At 37.3% G+C, this 23,519-nt stretch overlaps 1 protein-coding gene across 6 annotated transcripts in view; it reads left to right on the forward strand.

Annotated features, from left to right (window-relative positions):
• Positions 1-23,519, forward strand: part of CELF1 (CUGBP Elav-like family member 1) — a 49,982-nt gene that overhangs the window by 22,022 nt on the left and 4,441 nt on the right. For 3 of the 6 annotated variants that reach the window (XM_081335066.1, XM_081335067.1, XM_081335065.1), the window contains 13 exons: positions 1,037-1,150; positions 8,226-8,413; positions 9,707-9,789; positions 10,257-10,305; positions 10,966-11,100; positions 11,677-11,756; positions 12,447-12,608; positions 13,719-13,800; positions 14,863-14,991; positions 16,789-16,902; positions 17,038-17,223; positions 18,895-19,038; positions 19,793-19,960. In XM_081335066.1, the coding sequence (XP_081191192.1) occupies positions 1,080-1,150; positions 8,226-8,413; positions 9,707-9,789; positions 10,257-10,305; positions 10,966-11,100; positions 11,677-11,756; positions 12,447-12,608; positions 13,719-13,800; positions 14,863-14,991; positions 16,789-16,902; positions 17,038-17,223; positions 18,895-19,038; positions 19,793-19,920 (1,551 nt within the window). In that variant the 5' untranslated portion in view covers positions 1,037-1,079 and the 3' untranslated portion in view covers positions 19,921-19,960. The remainder of the gene's footprint in view (positions 1-1,036; positions 1,151-8,225; positions 8,414-9,706; positions 9,790-10,256; positions 10,306-10,965; positions 11,101-11,676; positions 11,757-12,446; positions 12,609-13,718; positions 13,801-14,862; positions 14,992-16,788; positions 16,903-17,037; positions 17,224-18,894; positions 19,039-19,792; positions 19,961-23,519) is intronic. The other 3 variants (XM_081335069.1, XM_081335068.1, XM_081335064.1) reach the window with 1 other exon arrangement.

A 23,519-nucleotide genomic window follows, 5' to 3' on the forward strand; every position in this document is an offset into this window, starting at 1 on the left:
TGGCAAATTGTGGTCAGATGATTGCAAGATACTGCAGTCTTAATAAATGCAAACCATCTGCCAGGCACCCAAATTTGATCACATGACTGTGGGGGGTGGTACAACAGTTAAAAGTTCAAAGACGGGTCATCAGTCACTTTTTCTAAGGCCATCATAAGTTTAAAATGTCATTAAACAGTTGCAAGTTGTATATGTGTGTGTGTGTGTGTGTATGTATATATATATATATATATATATATATATATATATATATATATATATATATATATATATATATATATATATATATATATATATATATATATATATATATACATACATACATACATACATATATACATATATATATATTCTCTCATATACTTATACGTTCCAGGCAGAAATACAGTAATGTTTATTTAGTTATTTTTCATGTTTTTAAACCACTCTTTTCCCTTATAGCTCCTTATATCTGGGTTTATAAATCTTACTGAGCGATAGCAGGTATGGTGAGACTAGTTACATATTATTATTTTTCCTGGATCAAATCAGCATGCATTGCATTATAATATTATCTTGCCTCATATCAGGAGCATGGTGTAATGAGTAATCCATCAGGAACTTGGTGTATTACTGAGTCCTGTAATATTGTTCCATTTAAAATTGAAATATTTACTATCATTTTTTTGGTACTAGAGAGCGTGATTAGAATTATGAAGTAAGTTAGTGTTCCTTCTGCTCTGTTGCACACAAACATCGTTGTGGATCTGACACTGTTTATCTAACAGTGCACTCAATACTGCTTGAGTAGGGGAAATTGCACAAAACAAGTCCAGTGCATCAGCATTTTCATTGTATACCGAGCTGAGTCTCTTCATATGGTCACATCCCCTTTTTAATCCTGGTCCTCATGTTTCTTTCCCAGTCCAGCCTGTTTCTGTGGTGTCTGTTGCTGGTCTCCCTGAGCTTATGTTCTTGTGGTTTGAATGTTTTTCTATGTGGCTCAGTGTGTAAAGACCTGCAGAACTTAAGTGGTGGTATTCAATTGGTTCGACAGGACAGTGATCTAGCATTAGTGGTTTGTGGTAAGCAGAGAAGTGATGGCTGCTTTTAAGTTGGATTTCCTCCCAGAAATGATGGTGGATCATTGCTCCTTGAATGCCAGCCCGATGTAAGTATTTTGTTTTCAAAGTCATCTACATTGATACTGATTGCTTTGAGTTTCTTATTTTGAAGGGTTTGGGGGTGGGAAATATGCTCAATGAGTTAAAAAAAAGCAAACACATGTATTTAGATTATAAAAATAGAGCCTGAAATATATTTGGTTAGATCGATATTGGGCAAAATAGCCAATTGTTCCATAGTGGGGTACCTTCTAGGGAGTTACATTTTATTTGAAAATATACAGCTAATGGTAATAAAGCTGTATATTGGCATGTCATTCTAATCTAGGAAGTAATGCCTTAAATACATGTAAATCTTTATAGCTTGATATTTAGCACATTAAATATGCAATTTAATGTACTATATTTCTTCACAATTTATATTTTAAATCCAAAATGTTGTAAAAATTAATTACTATGGGTAATATAGTTATCAAAGCATTCCAGTTATCTATGATTTATTATTGAGGTATTCACTACATTGGAATAAACTGGCTTCAGGTAAGTGTGCAAAAATATGTTGACTTATTTTTCTTCAGATAAACTCTCAGTATGCTTTATGTAAAGTACATTAGGGCCCCTCCAGTCTTTATCTATATAATAAGTTCTCTGAATTACTAGTTTGACATGGTTGTGTGTGTCCATAGAGCTTTATAGAATAAAAGGAATCTTAATTCAATGAAAGAAAAACTGGGAAGGGGAAGAAGAGTTGGAATTAGAGATATATAGGAAATAATGTATTACTTCAGTTGGAAATATTTAGAATGAATCACAGCAGACATGGAAATGTGTCTATCAACACTTATATCCTGAATTTAGTTTTACTTGATAATGGTTTAAGGCAGAAATCCTCAGGTACCGTATTTTCCGGCGTATAAGACGACCCGGCATATAAGACGACCCCCCAACTTTTGAGGTGATTTTTAGGGGTTCAAAAGTCGTCTTATACGCCGGAAAATACGGTATGCATTTTATTTATTTATTCAGTTTGTAGGGCCTCCCATATCAAACAAGTGACTCTGAGTGGTGAAGAATCATAAAATCAATTAAAGCCAAATTATAAGCACAACACAAAGAAAATAAATACAGCTGCCAAGAAATTACAATCCACAGATGTTAACATAACCAGAAAATGGGACCCTTAACACACTCGGGGCCCCAGCACATAACTGGGTCTTTAAGATCTTACAAAAGGCCCAAAGGGTCAGGGCTATCCTAATCTCTGAAGGGAGAATGTTCCAGAGGGCATTTTTGTTAAGCTGTCAGTGTTAATTGTATGTACCACCATGATTCACTGAAATACCTCAACTTTACGTTTAATATCAAATGTAATTGCTTCTCCATTGGGTAGAGCTTATCCCATATTTTCATTTAAATAAGATGCATTTTTATTTAAGCATATCTCTTAAGCTTTGAATTAATTAAAAAGTAAATACTTTTCCATTGAAAAATTTGAGGTTTAAAGTACAAGAACTCATAACAGCACATTAAATTTGTCCATTGAGTTTTACAAATTAGGCATAGGATGGTAACAGCCATTAGACAACATATTGAAAGAAAGTAGCATTAAAATTATATTTCAAACCTCACTTTAATTATCCTTGTTTTTTCCCCTGATGTTCAGTCAAGGTGTAGATATTGACACTTCCCTGGAAATTATGCTGCACACTCCTTAGATAATTTTTTAAAAATTGCCCCATATGCATATTCTACTTCATTTCTAAACTTCAAATATGAAATATATACCTTAAAAGGGAAGGAAGATCATGTATGATATAGGAAGTTTACAGAAGAATACTTAAGTAATCAAGTCCTCTCTTTCTTGTAGACTGCAGGAGCAAAGAATATAAACACTACCCTTCTCATTCAGACACTTACTTCTAGAGCAGCTCCTTCCATAAAAATAATATCTTTAGGAATGGTCTAAGATGGATGAAGCACCAAGCAGCCATACTTGAAGGGATTTCTCGCTGTCATCCCTTACATCTTTGTATCTGACATGTCCTACTATGTATATTTTAAGAGAGAAAACCTAGCAAGGTGGGAGCTGTGAAGTAACACTACTCTGAAACATTCTCCCAGGTAGGGGTACAAGAGGCTCTAGATCAGAGGTCCCCAACCTTTTGGGCACCAGGGACCGGTTCCGTGGATAAAGGTTTTTCCGCAGACCGGAGGGCACGTGATTTTGTGTGCTGCCAGCATCCCGCAGATGGGGCTTTGCTTGTTTGTGTGGACTGGTTGCTGGCATGCCACGGCCCGGTACCAGTCCAGGGACTGGGGGTTGGGGATCCCTGCTCTAGATGAAGTTCTGATAGCAAGATGGATGGCTTTGGTAGTTCACATTAATCCCATGAGGTGAAGGTTGAACTTCAGTAAGAGTGAGTACATACAGAAATAATATCCAGTTAAAAAATAAATCTAAATTATCTCACTATTTTTTTAAATGTAGAATATTGGGATTTACATTACAGTGGGATTCATATATAACATGATTTTCACCTAAACCTGTTGAAGCACATAATAGAAATGGAAGCGGAACTGAGAGCTGTCAGAATTGAGAGCTGTCAAGAAAAAGGGAATGGATATTATATACCCAGTTCAAATTTTATTTTTATCTCCAAGAAAAATTGGACTTTTAAAAATGTCTGTTATTGATTGAAAAATATAAACGCATTAAGGAGACAGCTGTCATCAAAAGCTGTGCAACCCACAATGAGTACTTTATAGCATCCATGGCAGTTTAGCATCTTGCTAGTAGCAGCATCAGGGGAAGAATCTATTTATTAGAGCCTTATTTGGATTGTCTTAAGGCAATTGTTACTTAAAGTACATCCATTTTCATCATTTCTACCAATTACAGAGTTGATGAATTAAAAATGGGTGTGGCTTACATTTTACAAAGATTCCTTTGTAATTCGATTCCCTTTTCAAATTTATGTGCCTGCATTCTACCCCTCAAACTTTTTTTACCTACTTCTCCAAAAGGAGAAAATCACATAGACTTAGTCATTCAGTGTTCTGTAGGGTCACCACGAAAAGATCATGGCTGAAGGGCAAATGTTTGCAGGCCATTGTATGATTTATAATCAGATGCTTAACTGTTTTGAAACTAATTAAGACCTCCGAATAAATGATACAGTTTGTCCACAGTAGAAACAACATCTATTAGGATGTTTATGTAAAATTCCCCAAAATGGAAGAAACTGAATCTCTTAATAATCAACTTTGTTTATTGTTTGTCTTTGGTATTCTGAACAGTGTCTTTCTCTGAAATGACAACTGCCATGCCAGCTAGTTGATTCCCTATTTTATCATAAACAGACATTTCATGAAGCTAGAATACCAATGTGGATTCTGTGATATATTTTTTTTCATGTTATCTCTAGGCTAAAATCCAGAGTTTCTAGTTTAAAATCAAAAGATAACATATTTGTAATCATTATATTTTATTTTTATTTTTTGCTGAAGCTCAGTTCTGCTTGCATTGGTAGTCCTTTTTAGGTTCTTAAAAATTTCTCCGGAGAATCCTCAGACTAAAACAGTTTACTCCAGTGGCCATTTCACCAGCACCGATAGAACTGCAGGGTGTACAGGTAGTCCTCAAGTTACCAGGGTATTTGACATAGGAATTTCTGTCCCTAAGTGATGCAGTTGTAAAGCGCAACAACACACGACTGTATTGCTTAGTGACAGCAACTTCCTGCCAGCTTCCAACTACCAGGTCGGTGGAAGTCCCAGATAACTTACAGGCAGGCTGACAGACAGATAAGCAGCTGCTGTTAGGTGAGAGAATGAGAAAAGAGGTGTGGGTGGGTAGCCAGGGAGGCATGGCTCTAATATGGTGGGACTTGAAGTGCTACTGCACTTCAGCGGGGATGTGCAAATGGTGCAGTGTGAGTGCAGTAAGAATTGGGGAGCATGTACCAAGATGCACAAGTGGCAGGGAAGATGCAGTGCAAGTGCAGCAGGGCTTGGGGTAACTGCTGCTGGGTGGGAGAGGGTGCGCGATTGCCAGAGTAGTGTGAGTGCAACAAGATTCAAGGAGAATGGGTGGCCCGCAAGGTGCTTGGGTGGAAGAGGCTTATCCAAGCAGCTTGGATCCTTCCCCTGCTCGCCTCCCCAGTGACTTGTGGGAAGCTGGCAAACTGTGATCCCATGACTATGGAATGCTGCAACTGCTGTAAGTGTGAACTGATTGCCAAGCATCAGGATCACAATCACATGATTTGCAGGGGTACTGGGACAGCTGGAATTTCAAGGGGGGAAAAATGTAATTTAGCGGGTTTACAGAGTCAGCAAATTGCCCCCAACAACCTGGGTCTTCATTTTACCGACCTCGGAAGGATGGAAGGCTGAGTCAACTTTGAGCCAGTCAGAATTGAACTCCTGGCAGTGGGCAGAGCCAGCCTGCAATACTGCATTTTCAACCATAGAGAAAGACTTTATGGTTTATGAGATGCACAGTTTGGAAGACGGTGGTCTTTAAATATTTTGGCCCTACGCCCTTGAATGGGTATTTGCTCTTGTAAAATAGGTATATAATCATTATTGACAAAAAAGAATTGTTTTTCATAAAATTAGAGAATTAGAAGTGACATTAGAAGTCATCTAGTCCAATGCCCTTCTCTCTAAATCATCTCTAACAGATTAACATCTACCTTGTGCCCAAATACATCCAGCAAAAGAAAACAACAATTTTCTTGTGGCAGTCTTGACTGACAGCTCATAACAATCAAGAAACTCTTCCTGAGTCTAGCCAGAGCCTGCTTTCTAAAGGTTTTTAACACAGTGGTTCTGATTTTGACCTTTGAGGCAATAGAAAATAAGATTATCCCATCTTCTGCATAATAGTTATTTAGATAATTGAAGACTATCTGTCTCATCTCCCTGACCCCAGCATCATTTATTTTATCGGCTAAACATAGATGTTTTAACTGCTCCTTACAAGTCTTAATTTCCAGACATTGTACTACTTCAGTTGTCTTTGAAACTGCTTCTATTTGTCACTGTCCTTAAAAAAAACAACACGACCTTTGGTAACTAAAAGAGTATTGCAGATGGGGTCTGATCAAGGCAGAGTAGGTTGGAAAAATCAAGTCCCATGATCTGGAGTTTCTGCTTCTATTAATCTCTCCCCCCGCCCCCAAATACTATCTTCCTTTCCAATTAATGCATCCCACAGCTATTTTCATGTTTGTTTAGTGATTGAGAAGGACCTCCAGATTCTTTTCATATATATTACTATTAAGTATCTATCTCTCCCATTCCATATTGGTATTTTTCATATTTCCTCCCTGTTAAATTCCATTCCGCTCCTTTCAGACCATTACCTTGTCTTTTCTAGACTCTCTGAATCTTCTGTCCTCTATGTACTAGCCATCTTTACCAGCTTTGTTGTGTAACTTCAAACATTCACTAATAAGTCAAGGACTACCTGTAGCATGAAAGGCATCATAAATTTATGACAACTAATTCCTGAAATTATTGTATCATCTAATGTATCACAGAGGAGATGGATCCTCATTTCATTATGAAACCCCAGACACAACCCTGCTTAATAATGCTGCTAAAGTATCACCCAACCATTGAGCAAATTTGGCTGGAGTCTTCAGCAGACACCTGTACAGAGCAGTTAATATATGTAATGTATATTCAAAATAAAATGTGCACCATCCAGAGTTGCAAACGTTGAGCAGTCTTATAGAGAGAAATTGTAGTTATGGGGATATCCCCCTAATCCTGTTTCTCATACAAGCGTCTCACTATAAGATACTTTCATTTGTTTTCTAATTGTAAAAAAAATAGATGTGGTATGCTTTTTTTGGCCTAATTAACCTTCTTTCTCTAGTTCCCCAAGATTGCAGCTTCAGAGATACCCAATTCCTTAAAAATCTTATTTTGTAGAGTCATTTTGGTGTAGTGGCTAAGGTGCTGTCCTAGAAATTAGGAGTCTGTGAATTCTACGCTTGCCTTAAGAAAAGGTGGGATAAAAATCTAATAATAAAAAATAGCAGTCTAAGCAGTAGATAATTTACCTTCCAACAGGAGTGCTGTTATTATCCTCTTCAAGCACAGTATTCCGTGTCTCCTACCAGATTTGTGGTTTTGGTTTCCAGCCAATTCGTGGTAGGGTTTTTTTTTTCCTCCCCTCTTATACGTCTATAGGTACTAGGCTACATTCTGTGGTTCCCCTTTAGGTTTCTGTTTTAAATATGTCTTTTCTAACTTTTAGGATTCCAGCACATTAATACCTTTAGCTTTCATTGGGTCAGCATTCATTATATTTTCATTATTCAGCATTCATCATTATAAAGCAATCATTCTGTTCATTCTATTTGATTATTTTTCTTAGTTAGGTTAAAAGAATATCAGTTCTTAGGTACATCTTGCCAAATTACAAGCAGTTTTAGGATGGATCTAATTTAAATCATTTTGCAAGAGGAAAAGCTTTCTAAGAGTTCATCCTTATGGATAATTATTATTCAGTATCCAGAGGCAGTTTCATTTTTAGAAGTAGAAATATAGAGCAACTATATTTTTTCCCCAGATTAATTTACATTTAAAAAATGGAACAATGAATTAAGTACCTAAAAAGCAGGTATATACTTTAAAAATAATCATGAGGAACCAAATTCTAATTATTTTTAAGTTAATTATTTTGAATATTTGAAATATATTTTCTCATGATGTGCTCGAACAACTATCACTGATTTTTAAATTACAGTACATTAAATAATATTGACTTTCTGTGCACTTTTAGAGAGAGTTAGAATCACTTTAAAGTATGTGCCCAGCTCTTGTTTGTTTTCAAATGATTATCCTAAAACATTTTCATTTATAAGCTGCTAAATAAAATTAGAAACTTTCAGGCATATTTGGGAGAAGGTAGTGAGTCATCAGCCAGCCATCTTTTCTGTATAGAAAAATATTACCCGGAACTTTTTTCCCTTAGTATTTTAGATTTGTGTGCTATATTTAAATACGTTGAGTTTTAGTAATTTAAATACTGTATATCAAGTAAAGGGTTGATCAGGACCTTGCCAGTAAAATCGCTTATCACATTTTTCTCGTTGACTCATATAGCTCAAAGAAAATGAATGGCACATTGGATCATCCTGACCAACCAGACCTAGATGCTATCAAGATGTTTGTGGGCCAGGTCCCACGGAGTTGGTCTGAAAAAGACTTGCGAGATCTATTTGAACAGTATGGTGCTGTCTATGAAATTAATGTCCTGCGAGACAGAAGCCAAAACCCACCTCAGAGCAAAGGTGAGAGGGTTTTTTTCTACCCATCAAGTTTTAGAAAGGCAACATTTGGCTGCACTTAGGGCCACAGATAGAACCAAAGGACTTAATGGTTGGCATCAAGTGTTGCGTGCATTAAAAGTTTCACCCGGTGGTTTCCATTATTTATACCAACGTGAGTGTTTCCAGGCGCCTACTGGTGTCATTCATTTCTATATTTCACAGTAATAGTAAATCACTATAGTAATAGTAAATATTTAATAATAGTAAATTGAACGTTTTTTATTTTGTTATCCACAATGATATGTGTTAGTTATGTTTTATAAATAATTATTCATTTAATATCCAGTGAACATCTTCTACAATATTGGGTTTCATAGTATACACAAGGCTCTCAAAAGAATCATTTTATAAGACTGAAAATTGTCCTGACCTTTAGTCTGGTTTATAAATTACTAATTTTTTTAGGAGGACAAGGACATTATTAAAATATGCGAGTCATAAATGAGGTGTGGGGGCAGTTTATTTCAAGAGCAGATGAGTTTTTATTGGGCCAGTTATACATTCTAGGAATTACAGTTTGGTGGTCTTATATAGCAGAATGATAAAATCTGTGTCACTTCAGATGGTGGGGAGAGGGTGTTGGGGAAGACATAATACTGGGGAAAATTCTTTTTAGAAAAATATAGTAAGCCATCTTGTTCTGTTTTTACTTGCAGGACATTTGGGATTTCTCTTCCCCCCCCCCCCAAATCAGAATAAATAATTATATTATTTGCTTTAGGAACTCATTGGGAAGCATATATTAACAAGACCTAATAAACATATATAACATTTTAAATATGCTGTCTGATCTAGATGGAATTCATGTGCAGAAGAAATTTATTCTCTCAGCCCCTGAAACATTATTAGTAGAAGATTGAAACCGTTGTAACATAGAAAACTGCATAGGACAGAGTGAGTTAATAAAGCTCCCCTTCCTCCAATAAAATTGTCCACTTTTTGTGGGACATCTCTAGATCTAACCTAGATTGTTTAAACATAGTCTATAAGTAGGTAGTTTTCATATCGTACATTCTACCATAAATTAACATCTAATTAGTCAAGATTCTTGAAAGAAACCGCTTTCAGTCTTATAAAAAAAATTGTTAGTGGTCATGTGAAGGCTACACCTGGAATATGTGGCATTCAGATGTATATTACATGTCTCAAGTTCAGAATTCGGATGCTAGAAATGACCAATTTAGATAATTAACTAATGTAATTTAAGCTTGAAGTGGCTTTTAGTATGTGTTACAGAATGTGTTTATTTCATAGGGTGCTGTTTTGTTACATTTTATACCCGTAAAGCTGCACTAGAAGCACAGAATGCTCTTCATAACATGAAGATCCTCCCAGGGGTATGACAAATTATATAATTTCTATATCAGCAAAACCACATTGGAAATACTACATTTTCCCTAATAGATTGTGTGGAATCCTTTATATTTATGACTTATTTTGTATCTCTTTGTTCAGAATGATTTTTTTTTACAAATAGAATGTTAAGTACCTGACTATTACATGTTTCAAATTAATACAGTTATTTTTTGTATGAGTAATGGGATGTGCTCAGGGCTTCATATTCAACATTTTTCAAGATTGACACGTCCCATTTCAGTAACTAAATAGTTCCAAGCCTTCCTAGAAGTGATTTAAGTACAAATAGGGCTAATTCAAATTCAAAATACTTCATAAATGGACAGTACAGGCCATTGTGAGCTTGAAATGATTGTTTCATATTGAAAACATTTTGAATTTGTTTTGTATATTCCAAACAGTTTACTTTATAAAATATATGTTTTCCTCCATTACTTTCTTATCACAGATGCACCATCCCATTCAAATGAAACCAGCTGACAGTGAAAAGAATAATGGTGAGTGTGTGTAAGATTGTTTGGCCTTGGTATGTTCTATCACATTGTTGCGGCAACATTCATTGCATTATATGCCAAAATTGCAACTTACGGACACTTAAAAAAAATAAGGCTCAGATCCCAACGATGCCATCAATGAAATAAACAACCTCTCACAATTTCATGTTATTCTGTTGAAAATCAGAATAAGAAATGCAGACATTTTTATTTCATATTCAAAAGAAGGCAGCTTCAGAAGTTGCCGATAATGTTGAAATAGATTGTTTAAAACTCAAAACGTTTGTTTCCAGTTCATTGCTTTTTTTCACACAGCTCTTCTACTAAACTGAGAGAGAATAGATTTTTCTGACTCTTGCTCTAGACCAGACATGTCAAACTCGCGGCGTATCAGCGACTATTTTGCCATTGCCGGCTTCTGGATGACATGTCCGGCCCACGGACCGGCAGTTTGACACCTCTGCTCTAGACTGAAGATTCTAGATTGGTGGTGGGAGGGTAAAGAAAGTATTCTGATGCGTATGATAATGTTCATTTTGTGGCAACTTACTGATAAAATTATTCTGGATTGTTCTGTAAAAGGAACCAGGAAACTTTACCCAATTAGGCAAAATAGTCAAAGCCACTTTCCTAACTTTTGTTGTTGTTGTTGTTTTCTTTTAGCAGTGGAAGATAGGAAACTATTCATTGGGATGATCTCAAAGAAGTGTAATGAAAATGATATCCGAGTGATGTTTTCCTCTTTTGGTCAAATTGAAGAATGCAGAATTCTACGGGGTCCCGATGGCTTAAGCCGAGGTACACGCAGACCTGTTTGCAACTGATGTCTCTTCCCTTCAGACCTCTCTTCCTCCTCTTGTCTCCACAACCCTTGTATTCCCCCATCTGTATACACATAAAAAAGGTAAAGGTTCCCCCGCACATGCGTGCTAGTCGTTTCCAACTCTAGGGGCCAGTGCTCATCTCTGTTTCAAAGCCGAAGAGCCAGCGCTTGTCCGAGGACTTCTCCGTGGTCATGTGGCCGGCATGACTACACGCCAAAGGCGCACGGAACGCTGTTACCTTCCCACAGTAGTGGTCCCTATTTTTCTACTTGCATTTTTACGTGCTTTCGAACTGCTAAGTTGGCAGAAGCTGGGACGAGTAACAGGCGCTCACTCTGCTACGCAGCACTCGGGATTCAACCCGCCAAACTGCCGACCATCTGATTGACAAGCTCAGCATCCTAACCCACTGAGCCACCACATCCCTCTTGTATACACATACATGCCCCTTATATTTAATTGGGAAGTTTTAGAAATGGGCAAGATGCTTCTTGTGTTCAGGAGATAACTTGGATAAACTATTTTAATTTTGACTATATTCCCTTCTCAGGTTGTGCTTTTGTGACTTTTACCACAAGAGCAATGGCACAAACAGCAATCAAAGCAATGCATCAAGCACAGACCATGGAGGTAAATAAAAGAAGGTGTTTTTTCTTTGTAGTTCAGTATTGCTAACTGTATTCTAAGGACAATTTAAAGTGTTAGTTGTAACTTTTAAAGCCTACACCATTTAGGTCTTATGTTAGTTTTATTGACACCCATTAAAGTCAACAGAATACACCCTCTTAAAGATACTTGAGATTTTCTTCATGTTTAGCTTCCAAGCTGTAGAATGCACTTGGCCTCTCTTTTGCAGTATTACCAAAGGAGTTAATACTCCCCTTCTCAGCCAGATATTTTAGTTTATATTAAAAATCCCTTAAAATTCTTGTAGAAACACTTAAATCACTATATTTTCAACTGTTTTTGAGTTTTAAAGGTTTTTTTTAATTGTATTGATAACACCGATGGGTGGTAATGACACATCCAAATCATAATACATAAATGTTTAGTTTAAGCTTTCCAGTTACTGTGCTAACCTCTCTTCATTCATACCCCCTGCATGGCACATGCCCACACTTCTCTCCACTTCTATGCAAAATAGAAAAGATATATAAGATGCATGAATCTGCATTGGAATTCTGGAATGTGACAGGCTGCTTTAAAAAGCAGACACAGTTTCTGAATGTATGTTCTTTTTAAAGCAATTATTTAAAGAATGTAAATCATTAGGATTTTGGAAAGATGACAAAAGCTACAGCTGTGCGAATTGTATTCCAGGGATGCTCTTCTCCCATCGTAGTGAAATTTGCAGATACTCAGAAAGATAAAGAACAGAAACGAATCGCACAACAACTCCAGCAACAGATGCAACAGATTAGCGCTGCCTCTGTTTGGGGAAACCTGGCTGGACTGAACACACTTGGACCCCAGTACTTGGCAGTGAGTGTATTTGACAGTTTCTGATCAGAGTTGCTTTCTAAACAATTTAACACACATTACTTGTTTGCAAGTATTCTCATTCTGAGACTCTTCTTACAAGCTCAAAAATTGATAGTGGTAGTAGTGGTAAGTACAGATGATTGAAATGCTTTTAAGCATTGAAGTATTGCCATGTGTTAGGGTTTCTATTGGTAAGAAGGAATGTGGCACTTAGTTGAGGACTTAGGTTGTAGAACTTATGCATTTATAGAGTAGGGAAATGAAGGTTTATTTTTCTTTCTACTACAGTACCAGTACACAGTACTCTATCAACTTGCACAGCACCCTGCCATATTCACAATATGTAGATGTCAGAGCGTGCACAGTCTTATTGCGCGAGATAACCTAGGAGTAAACACAGTAAACAGTGGTCTATAGTAAATGGTGGTTTATCTTACACTATCTACAATATCATACACCAGGAACAATATACATACACGTGCTAATACAGCAGGATCCAACACACCACAGTTACAGTAGGAAAATGGAAGACAGAGAACACAGCAGTGGAGCCTTCCTTTTATACAAAGGCTCTTAAAGAGACACAGACCTAGTTGGTTCTTAAAGGGACACAGACCCTGCTGGCTCTTAAAGGGACACAGACCCTGCTGAGTCATTCCCTTCATTACATCTTACATTACATAAGCTGGTTAGCTATTAAATCATTGCCTTGACAGAAGACATTACTGTTACCTGTGGGTTTGCCCCTATAAGCCGCCTTCTTCTGTTTTTATTTACCTTGCCTCCTCTCGGAATACTTTTATGGTATCTGAGTAGGGAGGAGTTGGCAGTTAAATGTTGCACCGGGGTTAGAAACCTTTGTAGCCAGTGTTGGTGGCACACTAGCCATGAGTAAATGAGGAATATTTCACCTTGAATTGCATGAGGATTGTTCCTTTTCTAATAGCATCTTGGTATGGATTTACTGCTGCTTTGTGTGTATTGGTGATATGTGTGGTCAGTAAGAATTGTGCTTGTAACGGCATTCTGGCTGTGGTGTAGTGCAGTGTCTCCCAGAAATGGAGCCAGCCCTCATTCTCACTCTTGTTCTGTTTTTGGTGTAATGTCTAGCTTTATTTACAGCTCCTTCAGCAGACAGCAGCTGCTTCTTCTGGGAATTTGAACACACTGGGCAACCTTCACCCAATGGGAGGTAGGTTTCTTTCTATTCTTTCCGTATGGGATCTGATAAATAGGGTAACAAAGTAAAAAAATGATTGGTGTGCTGTAATATATTAATATTAGTGAAGACAGATCTTGGTTGCCCGTACAAAAATGCTCAGACACGTATTCAGGTTTTTAACTTGAATATGAATATGCAATATGCAACGTAAGCACCTTTAAAACTTGTTGTGTTCTACTTTATGGGAACAGGTGCCAATCTCACCTCATTATTTAAAAAGGAATCAAGGAATACTAAAGAAAAATTATGCATCAGTTAATTTCACACGTGTTCCGAAGAATGGTTGTTAGAAAGTATTATTAGAATTTTTTTAAAAAATGTAGAAGACTTACTGAAAAGAAATCAACATGATATTCAGAAAGATTAGTCTTTTTCATTGATTTTCTAGACTATTTTAGGATATAAGCAAATGCGGGGACAAGGCTGATTCTATAGGTAACTTTATACCTGGATTATAAATAAAGTCTTTGATACAGAACATGTTTGGTTGTGATTTTAAAGATTTGTGTGCCAATATCTTTTTAAACTTTACATTGAAGTACAAAGGGAGGTTCCACAGCGGGTATAAATGGGCTTCAAAATGACAAATGTACTTCACTGTAAATAAGTGTAAAATGAAATTGGCACACAAATCCAAACTTCACTTGTATATTTATTGGATCCTGGCTGACAGAGGCTGACCAGAAAAGGGATCTTGAAATTACAGTGGAGAACTCAGTAAAAAACAACAACAACAACAGTCCAATGTGAGCTGCTGTTTAAAAAATAGAGTGAATGAATTTCATGCAAGGAATCATTAGGAAGAGAATTGAAAGAGAAATTGTTGATACAATAAACAGCAAAAAATATCAGTCCGTATGAGAGAGGGGCCAGAGATATCGGCAATTAAGAGTTATTTAGCTTGGAAGAAAAGGATATTGGATTTCTTCTTCCATCAAAACCCATTTCTAATTGATGATGATGATGATGCTGGGTCCACCAGTGGTTAATGGTATAGAAACAAGACACGCTGCATTGATTGATGTATTTCAGGGTTGAATGCAATGCAATTGCAGAATCTGGCTGCATTAGCAGCTGCAGCTAGCGCAGCTCAGAATACCCCAAGTGGAACAACAGCACTCAACTCTTCCAATAGTCCATTAAGTGTGCTCACCAGTTCAGGTAAGGGAGTTGTTTTATTTATTGGTTCGTTTTTTGGTTAATTAACCTGTTTTTGCCTCTCTGCATACATAACAACAGAACCAGTTGCCAGTTAAAGAATTATTAAACCTTGCCCTTTATGAAGATAAATAATTACATCCCAAAACATGTGTTTATGATTGAAAAAGACAAGGAAGCAGGTGCTTCTGATTTGCTGGGTAGTTACGTGATTTTGTTCTACGTAATTACAGGTATATAGCAATAGCTATATAGACCACAGTGCTTTACAGCCCTCTCTAAGCGGTTTACAGAGTCAGCATATTGCCTCCAACAATCTGGGTCCTCATTTTACCAACCTTGGAAGGATGGAAGGCTGAGTCAATCTTGAGCCAGTGAGAATCGAACTGCCAAACTGCTGGCAGCAGAAGTAGCCTGCAGTACTGCATTCTAACCACTGTGCCACCATGGCTCATGTATACACGCATTCATATTTACAAGGACACACAGAAAACTTAAATTTCACAAGAGGATATTTATTGTTTGTAAGTGTAATTGACCCATTTGTTCAGTGAACACATTGTCTGAAATGTTCTGCTACATTCTCTTGGATTTTCTTTGCAGATACAATTTTTTTGAAAACTGAGATAGAATTTGGAGAAAATTGGTTTTACAGTGACATTATTTGTACCTTATACTACGCGATGGCTTGCTTTAATCATGCTTTTTGAACAAGCCAGTTGGTCTTGCAGATAAAAGTAGTAATGGTTTATTTCCATTTAGTAGTTTTTTACTTGAACATCTCAGAACTGGATGGGGCAGAAAAAACTACCAAGAATAATCCATAGAATCACAAATGAGGTGCCTCTGCAAGTTTTCACATCATAAATCACAGCAAGCCAGTAGCAGATTTCTTTTAACTTGTGGCTTATTGCTGTAAAACAAGGGATTATTATTTCTAATCTTATTTACATATCATAGTAGGCAAAAAGCAAGCCACCCAATTGCTTGGCTTGATATTGGAAACTTCTTTTATTTCTGCTGATTGGAACTAAATGATGGTAATTTTAGATATGGAATAAAATAAATGAAACTTAAGAAAACCACTAGAACTTAAAATTAAACTTGCCTGTGCTTGACTGACCTCTTGCACCTCTTCTTTTTGTTGCCATACTAAGGTATGATATCAGAGTATGGTATGCATACCCATAATATGGAACAGGGTTAGTCACTGAGTCATCAGTATTTTGAGATGGCAAAAGAGAATGAATACTGTGGCCTGGGTCATTCTGCTTAAACAGTAATAAATTGAGAGTTTGTAAGTAGCAAATGATTCTGGCTCACTGGATGAGCATTCGTTGGATACTACATCGATACTCCAGAGGTTTTTCTTCCATTGCAATTTTCATCTAGGCAAAAAATAGCAGGATTGCTTCTGAATGTTGGTAAAAACATTGCTAAGCACATTGATTTGTGCTTTAAATTGTAAGCCGCCCTGAGTCTTCGGAGAAGGGCGGGATATAAATGGGATTTAAAAAAAACAAACACTTGCTATTTCATACCTGACTCATACTTCACACAAATTAAAAGATACATTGTGGAACCTAGAGGATACAAGGCTAAAGATTGTGGATTGCTGTTCACTGAAAATTCTTTTGGGAAAATAGAAGAGAGAGAAAAAGGAAATTTTATGCCACTTTCCACTTGATACTTTAGAAGGATCTTGAAGGTGCTTCATTTAGGCCTTTCAGAGATGGTGCTAAGTCATTTTGATACTTTTCGGAAGTTCTTGCTGATGTTTTAACACACTCATTTTAATAGCAGGTTCGTCACCCAGTTCCAGTAGCAGTTCCTCAGTAAACCCAATGGCTTCTCTTGGAGCGCTGCAAACACTGGCAGGGGCTACTGCAGGCCTGAATGTTGGCTCTTTAGCAGGCAAGTTCAGTGCATTGTAAGCAAAAGTCAGAATCCGTCGTTGTTTGCTTCATACCCATGTCTCAATTTCCCTTGATCAATTATCTTACTTGAAACCTTATGGGGGAAAAATATTTATTCATCTTTTCTGTACAGGAATGGCAGCCTTAAATGGAGGGCTAGGCAGCGGTGGCCTTTCAAACGGCACAGGAAGCACAATGGAGGCCCTAACTCAGGCATACTCTGGGATTCAGCAATATGCTGCTGCTGCATTGCCCACACTTTATAACCAGAGTCTTTTAACACAGCAGAGTATTGGTGCAGCAGGAAGTCAGAAGGAAGGTAGGTAGGAGGCAGTATTGAGAAAGCTTGTTCTTTCGCTGTGTCGTACTGAGCCCTAGGTGTTGTATTATACTCTTGTCCAATGTTATAGTCCAGTGGTGGTGAACCTATGGCACGCGTGCCAGAGGTGGCACTCAGAGCCCTCTTTGTGGGCACTTGTGCTATGCCCTGGAGATGGCAGCTGTCCCTCTTCAACCAGCCACCTGAGATCCCATGTGGCCGGCACGGCTAGTTTCCCTCCGCCCCCATCCTGTCCCTCCTGGCCTCGCATGCTCTCCTTTTCTCAGGCACATCCCACTGCATTGCCTCCTCAGCAGTCGGCCAGCTGTCCAGCTCAGAGGCGGCTTCTCTGAACTGCTGGCAGCAGACTGCAGACCCCCAGAGTGCACTGGTCGAGGAGCTGGCAGGCTGTGGCTGCTGATGGACACCATTGGCCCCCATGCGCTCACTGGCCTCTGTGTGCAGGGGCCGATGGTGTCAGGCAGCAGCTGCCCCGCCCCTGCCTCACCTTGCCATGCGGCAATGGCACCCCCACCCTACCTTGCCTCGCCTCACCCTGCAGAACGAGCCTCCTGCCCACTGCTTCACCTGCCAGAGACCCCCTGGATCTCCCCCAACCCTGCCCAGCCCCCACAGGCATCCTCCCAACGAGCAACATTGAGGTGACCACGTCCACTTTGGCCACACCCACCCAGTCTGCCATGACCACCACAGCCACGCCCACCCAGTGGGCCACGTTCCACCTGACACCTGGCAATAAGTGAGTTTTGGGTTGCAGTTTGGGCACTCGGTCTCTAAAAGGTTCGCCATCACTGTCCATTTTGCAGACATTTTTACAGAATATTGTGGCTACTCTGAAACATCTACTTCTAAAATTCTGTTTAGTTTTATCTTTCACCCAACCAAGAAATTCATTTTTTAAAATCGATATATACAGTGTGTTATTTTTAATATTTCCAGTCATATTTTGGGACCATCATTAATCAATTCTTATTTATGAGAAAGTATGTAGTGATTTTTGCATACAGTATCCTTAATCTATACAGTTGCTTTGCTGTTAACTGTTGCAAATTGGAGGATTGAAATTGCCAAAATCTTGATTTAGTGAAAAGAAAAATGGTTTAATGAAAGGTTATCTAATTAATTTTACCTGATGTGAGAGTGCTGTTATTTTATGGATCATATTGTCTCATAGGTCATATATTTATTGTGGTTGTATCACATTTTAAATACATGACAACCTTATTGAAACATTAATCTGAAGCTGTAGGCTTTAAAATGGAAAGAGTGATGGCGCTCTGCATCCCTATTTTGAATTGTATTAAGGAAGTATAGCCTGATCATCTCATCAACGTTAAAGCATCACAACTTCCTGAAGTGGGCTAGAATTTATCGTGCCTATGTACTTAATTATCAGGATTTGTTTCTGTATTTCTGGTCTTGGACTGAAACTACAAATAATGGTCTATTACTCTATTGCTATCTGTTCTTGTTTAAAAATGAGCACTAGGTATCATTTTTAACATTGGAAGATAATTAATTTTTGCAGACAGATTTTTCACTAATAGCATGAGTTTTGTCTGTTAATTAAACATGTTTTTACCTCTCCTAACTATTAAAATCCAAGAAGTTCTACTTATTTTAATTTCCTTCTAAATGGATATTTTAAAGGTCCAGAAGGAGCCAATCTGTTCATCTACCATCTTCCCCAGGAGTTTGGGGACCAAGACCTGCTACAGATGTTCATGCCTTTTGGGAACGTTGTCTCTGCCAAGGTTTTCATTGACAAGCAGACCAATCTGAGCAAATGTTTTGGTATGTTCTGTTACATTGTTTTTTGTAAAAGAGAAGAATATTCATATCAAAGCAGTTGTTCGGAAGGTTTGTCCCACCATCTTCCTCTAGTTATTTCTCTCAACTTCTCCCCTGAGAAAACAATAACCAGCTGATATATAATGAACTGGTACAGAAACTTATTGTGAAATATTTAAGTCGGTAAATTGCTGCTTTATAACTAGCAGCTTAAGTAGATGCATTGAAAAAAACATATTGTAGTATTTCAAGTAACTAAAATCTTATAGCTGAAAATATATCCACTTGTTTGTGCAAGCAAGTTATATATAAGCAAAACATAGGTAAATAAAGCAACGTGACTCAACTTAAAAGTAGAGTTAGTATGATTGCTCAGTCATATATTTAACAATGGTGCTCACTAAAAATTACAGATTTGGATGGCATCTGGAATATTCTAGCCCTTCTTTTCCAAGACATTAAACTTATCAGTAGAAGAATTGACATTTACGGATTGTAGCTATAAAAAGACTCTAACATCTGCTAGTTTGTTTGAGTCGAGTAGGGAAATTTTGCCTCAGTCGTATTTTTTTTAAAGTCCTATTGTATCTCATATGCTTTATCTGCAATTACACTAAAGGTTAAGATTGGTTTTGTATTAAAAGCAAAAATGCAAGCTGTGGTGATGGCGGGTAGGGATGATGATGATGATGATGATGATATACTCAGATATTCTTATCCTCTAATTGCACTTAACTGTGAGTTTTTCTTTTCTTAGGCTTTGTAAGTTATGACAATCCAGTCTCTGCACAAGCTGCCATCCAGTCAATGAATGGATTTCAAATTGGCATGAAGCGACTGAAAGTTCAGCTCAAGCGCTCTAAGAATGACAGCAAGCCATATTGAGTGCCCCTCCCCCTGGAACTGGAGTGAGAAGGATCTTCTGGTAAGTTAGGGAGGAGCCCACTTAGGGATTCAGAAACTCTTTAAGGCTGTATTTTTACAGTCACAGAAGCTGATTGATACCATTCTGTCTGGCACATCTTCTCCTGAAGACTCAGCTGCAGCCTCTACTGGGAATTCTGCGGATGGAGGACAACTTTGTGCTTTTGTTTCCAGTGTTTTACTTTGGAGCTTAGGTGCCATATCACTATTTCTTTTTTTTAAAAAAAAAACAAAAAAAGAGTTTGCTGTGTTTGTAACTGTGTTTTGAGAAGGACCAATGCCAGCCACCTTGGAGAGGAAAGGAAAATAGTAAGTGCAATTGGACATGACACTGCATGACTTAGATATGAGGAGACCCCGATTATACTCATGAAAGGGGGAAGCAGGAAGCTGAATCCAAATCATATGGTGGTTGGTTAATGAACAACCCCTAAGGAACTTTGCCAAGCTATTTGCTAGATTTATTTAGTAAATGCCTTATGTGAGAACTGTATACAGAATCAGTCAGTTGGAGGATAATAGTTGGGCAAAAATATTCATGTGGTAAAGGAAAAATGCAGTAATTATAATGCTAAAATACATTTGTATAGTGCAATGTGTGTGGTCGCAGCTTATAAAAGTATCCAGTGATGTTTTCTGATCAGCTGTTTACACTTTGGACAGAACAATTTTTTTAAAAAATTGGATAATATGAATTAGTGTTTCAATTTCTTGGAAACTACACTTGAGGTTAGTTGGTTTAATGCAGTTATCTACACTTTAGGCTGTAATCCAGGAATTCCTGGATTTAATTTACATTCTTACTACAAATCCAATGTCTCATGATAAAATTTGTTCTTCCCCGTTCTAGAAATTGTACATGAAGGTGTAACTATAAATGGTGCTCATAAAGTACAAGTTAAAACCTCCTTAGTGTTAAACTGACAGTTGGTTTTAAAATGAGCTCTTACTGCTCTGATTTCTGGCATTCTTTTTTTTTCCAACTTTGTGTGAGAGAGTGTCAGAATAATACTGGCCCAAAGATTTTTTCTTGTTGCTTATATAGATTTATTTTTCACAAATATTGTCAGCTTATTACATAGCAGTTTTCCTTTGAGTGTGTGCCAGTACAAAGGAATAAATTCAAAGGACTGAATCTGTGCAGGATTTGGATCTGGTCTACTACTGCCTGAGCCCAGTGCCTAATAATTCAAAGTCAGATTTCTTTCCCTTCTAATACACATTCTTTTTTCACATGGGTGTATGCCAAAAGCATTAAATTTTTATATACACTGTAGGTCTGAATCCAAAGGGAATTTTTAACAGTATGAGTTGAGCCATAGCAAGAAATTATGTAATATCTAGTCCTGAGGCTAGAAAAAGCTACTCCTATTGTTAGGAAAGTTAACAGTGTTATATATAGATTCAGTGTATTATTGCTACATTGGATGGAAAAAAAATAATCTCCAATGAAGATTCAAAAGCTCATCAAATTTGAAATGCCATTGTATAAGATAAAACTCAGTGGGAAAACCAGTTGTTTACTAGGGACTGGGTCCCCTTGTTTACTAAAACACAGGCATTATAATTTGTGTAAGGCTGCCCATCAAGTTGTTTTTCTGATGAATTTGGAATCTCACTGCAGATTTATAACTTGATGAATGGCATAGTAAAAATGTAAACATTGTTTATTAAAAAAGCATATACAGTGGTGATAAAAAGGTGGAATGGTCAGATTGCCAAATTTTCCAATTGTGCTGGCATGTGGTATCCTTCAGTGTTGAATATTTGGGGTCTAATTTAGAAGCATATGCATACACTTAGATAACTGTATATCATTTGATGTTTGTGCACTAGGAGAAATTTTATCCTGATAATATTAGGATGGGGGAGTGTTGGAGTGCTGAGAGTCCCAGAACTGTCAAGGGATTTTTTTAAATAAAAATATACTTTCAGGAAAAAAAAGAGGTCATGGTTGGGAGCAGTTGCTCCAGTTGCAACCTGATATAACCAAGAATGTTGTTTCTATTTTTATAGAAGTTTTATACTGCTCCAGGGTGGAGAATATTTATTATCTAAATTATTTCACTGGATAAGACCAGGGTTTTGCATAATCCTGAATGTGATTGTGTAATGCATACATAAACAATGTGCATGATTGAAACTACTGACTTTCAGTGGCCTGTTTGTAACAAGGCAAACTGCTAAATAGGATAAGAATTAATGCTGTGAACCAGTGGAGGAGGAAAGCTGTGCTCAATTTTTGCTATAGTCACTCCTCCCAGTACTACTACTCTTCTCAGTCACTACTACTAGCTTTTCTAAATACTTTGTTGCTATTTATTCAATGTCCATATACTTTGTAACTTTTCTGTATGCTTCCATTATGACTGGTATGGGGCAACTTTCCTCCTGTTGAACTAGCAACACAATATTTGTGTTACGCTTATCCTATAATACAGTATTTCCTTTCATAGGTATGATCAATGCAAGTGCCCGAATTCCACTATCAGAATTACCAAAGCTAAAAATGCAGGTTAAATTATAAAAATGGGATCTTTGGAATAGATTGGCAGAATTCCTGTGCCTTCATTGGTGCCGTTCTGAATGATTTAAGATAGAATGCTTCAACCAAAATACTTGTTTCTTTTCAATTTCCCATGACTTGGCCACAAATGCTTTTCAAAACAAATAATGAAGATTTGTTTCCCAGGGAGAGTCCCACTTGGCAAGAAAAATGAATCTGGTTTATACAAGGATACATATACATGCCCCTTTGAAGTTTTGCTTCCACATATCATGCTGTTTTTCTGCATAGATTGTTACTTTGTCTTCTCCCTCCACCCAATTTTTGGCAGAAAATCAGTGAAGCCAATCAAATTGGAACCTAATCATTTGATTACTTGATATCATAATTACATACGCACACATACTCAAGATTAAAATAGTGAGTTTGGTAATACTTATGCAAAAGGCTGAAATTGATAAAGAACTCCACGTTATACTGAAAATTATATTGACCAGAGTTGGTATTCATGAACCAAATTTTGCAACGTCAGAGCTTGAGTTAGTTATTGGGAGGGAGGGCGGATAACTTTAAAAGAAATAAGTAGTCATTGTGGTTTTGCAAGTAGCTTTTTAACTACGTATTTTGTTAATTCATATGAATGGATAGATTCTGAGAAAGAGAAAAATGTTCTATTCAGGTTTTTGGGTATGTATTTTATGATAAAAATAAAGACTTTCATATTTTAATTCAGCAAGCTAACTTTCATAATCTCACAACCACCCCCCCCCAAGGGAAGGAGCAAGTGTAATCTGCTGTTTCCTTAATTCAAACATATTTGGGCAAAAGACACTGCTTCTTAAAGGAGAAGTTGAGAAGTAGGGAGGGGTGCCCAAGTCGGAACTTTGCCATCTTTGAACCTGAACGTTGCACACCTATAGTTAGATTAGAGGTTTTTTCTGCCAGTGGGAGTCTTCTTAGGTTCATTAAGGATACTACATGGAAATGGTTTTACTAATGTACTTCTCTTAGTGTTACTATCAAATTCTTCCAGTGAATTCCCCAATCCTAGGAT

Source organism: Vipera berus (assembly GCF_964194415.1).
Source record: "Vipera berus genome assembly, chromosome: 1".
Lineage (NCBI taxonomy): Eukaryota > Metazoa > Chordata > Lepidosauria > Squamata > Viperidae > Vipera > Vipera berus.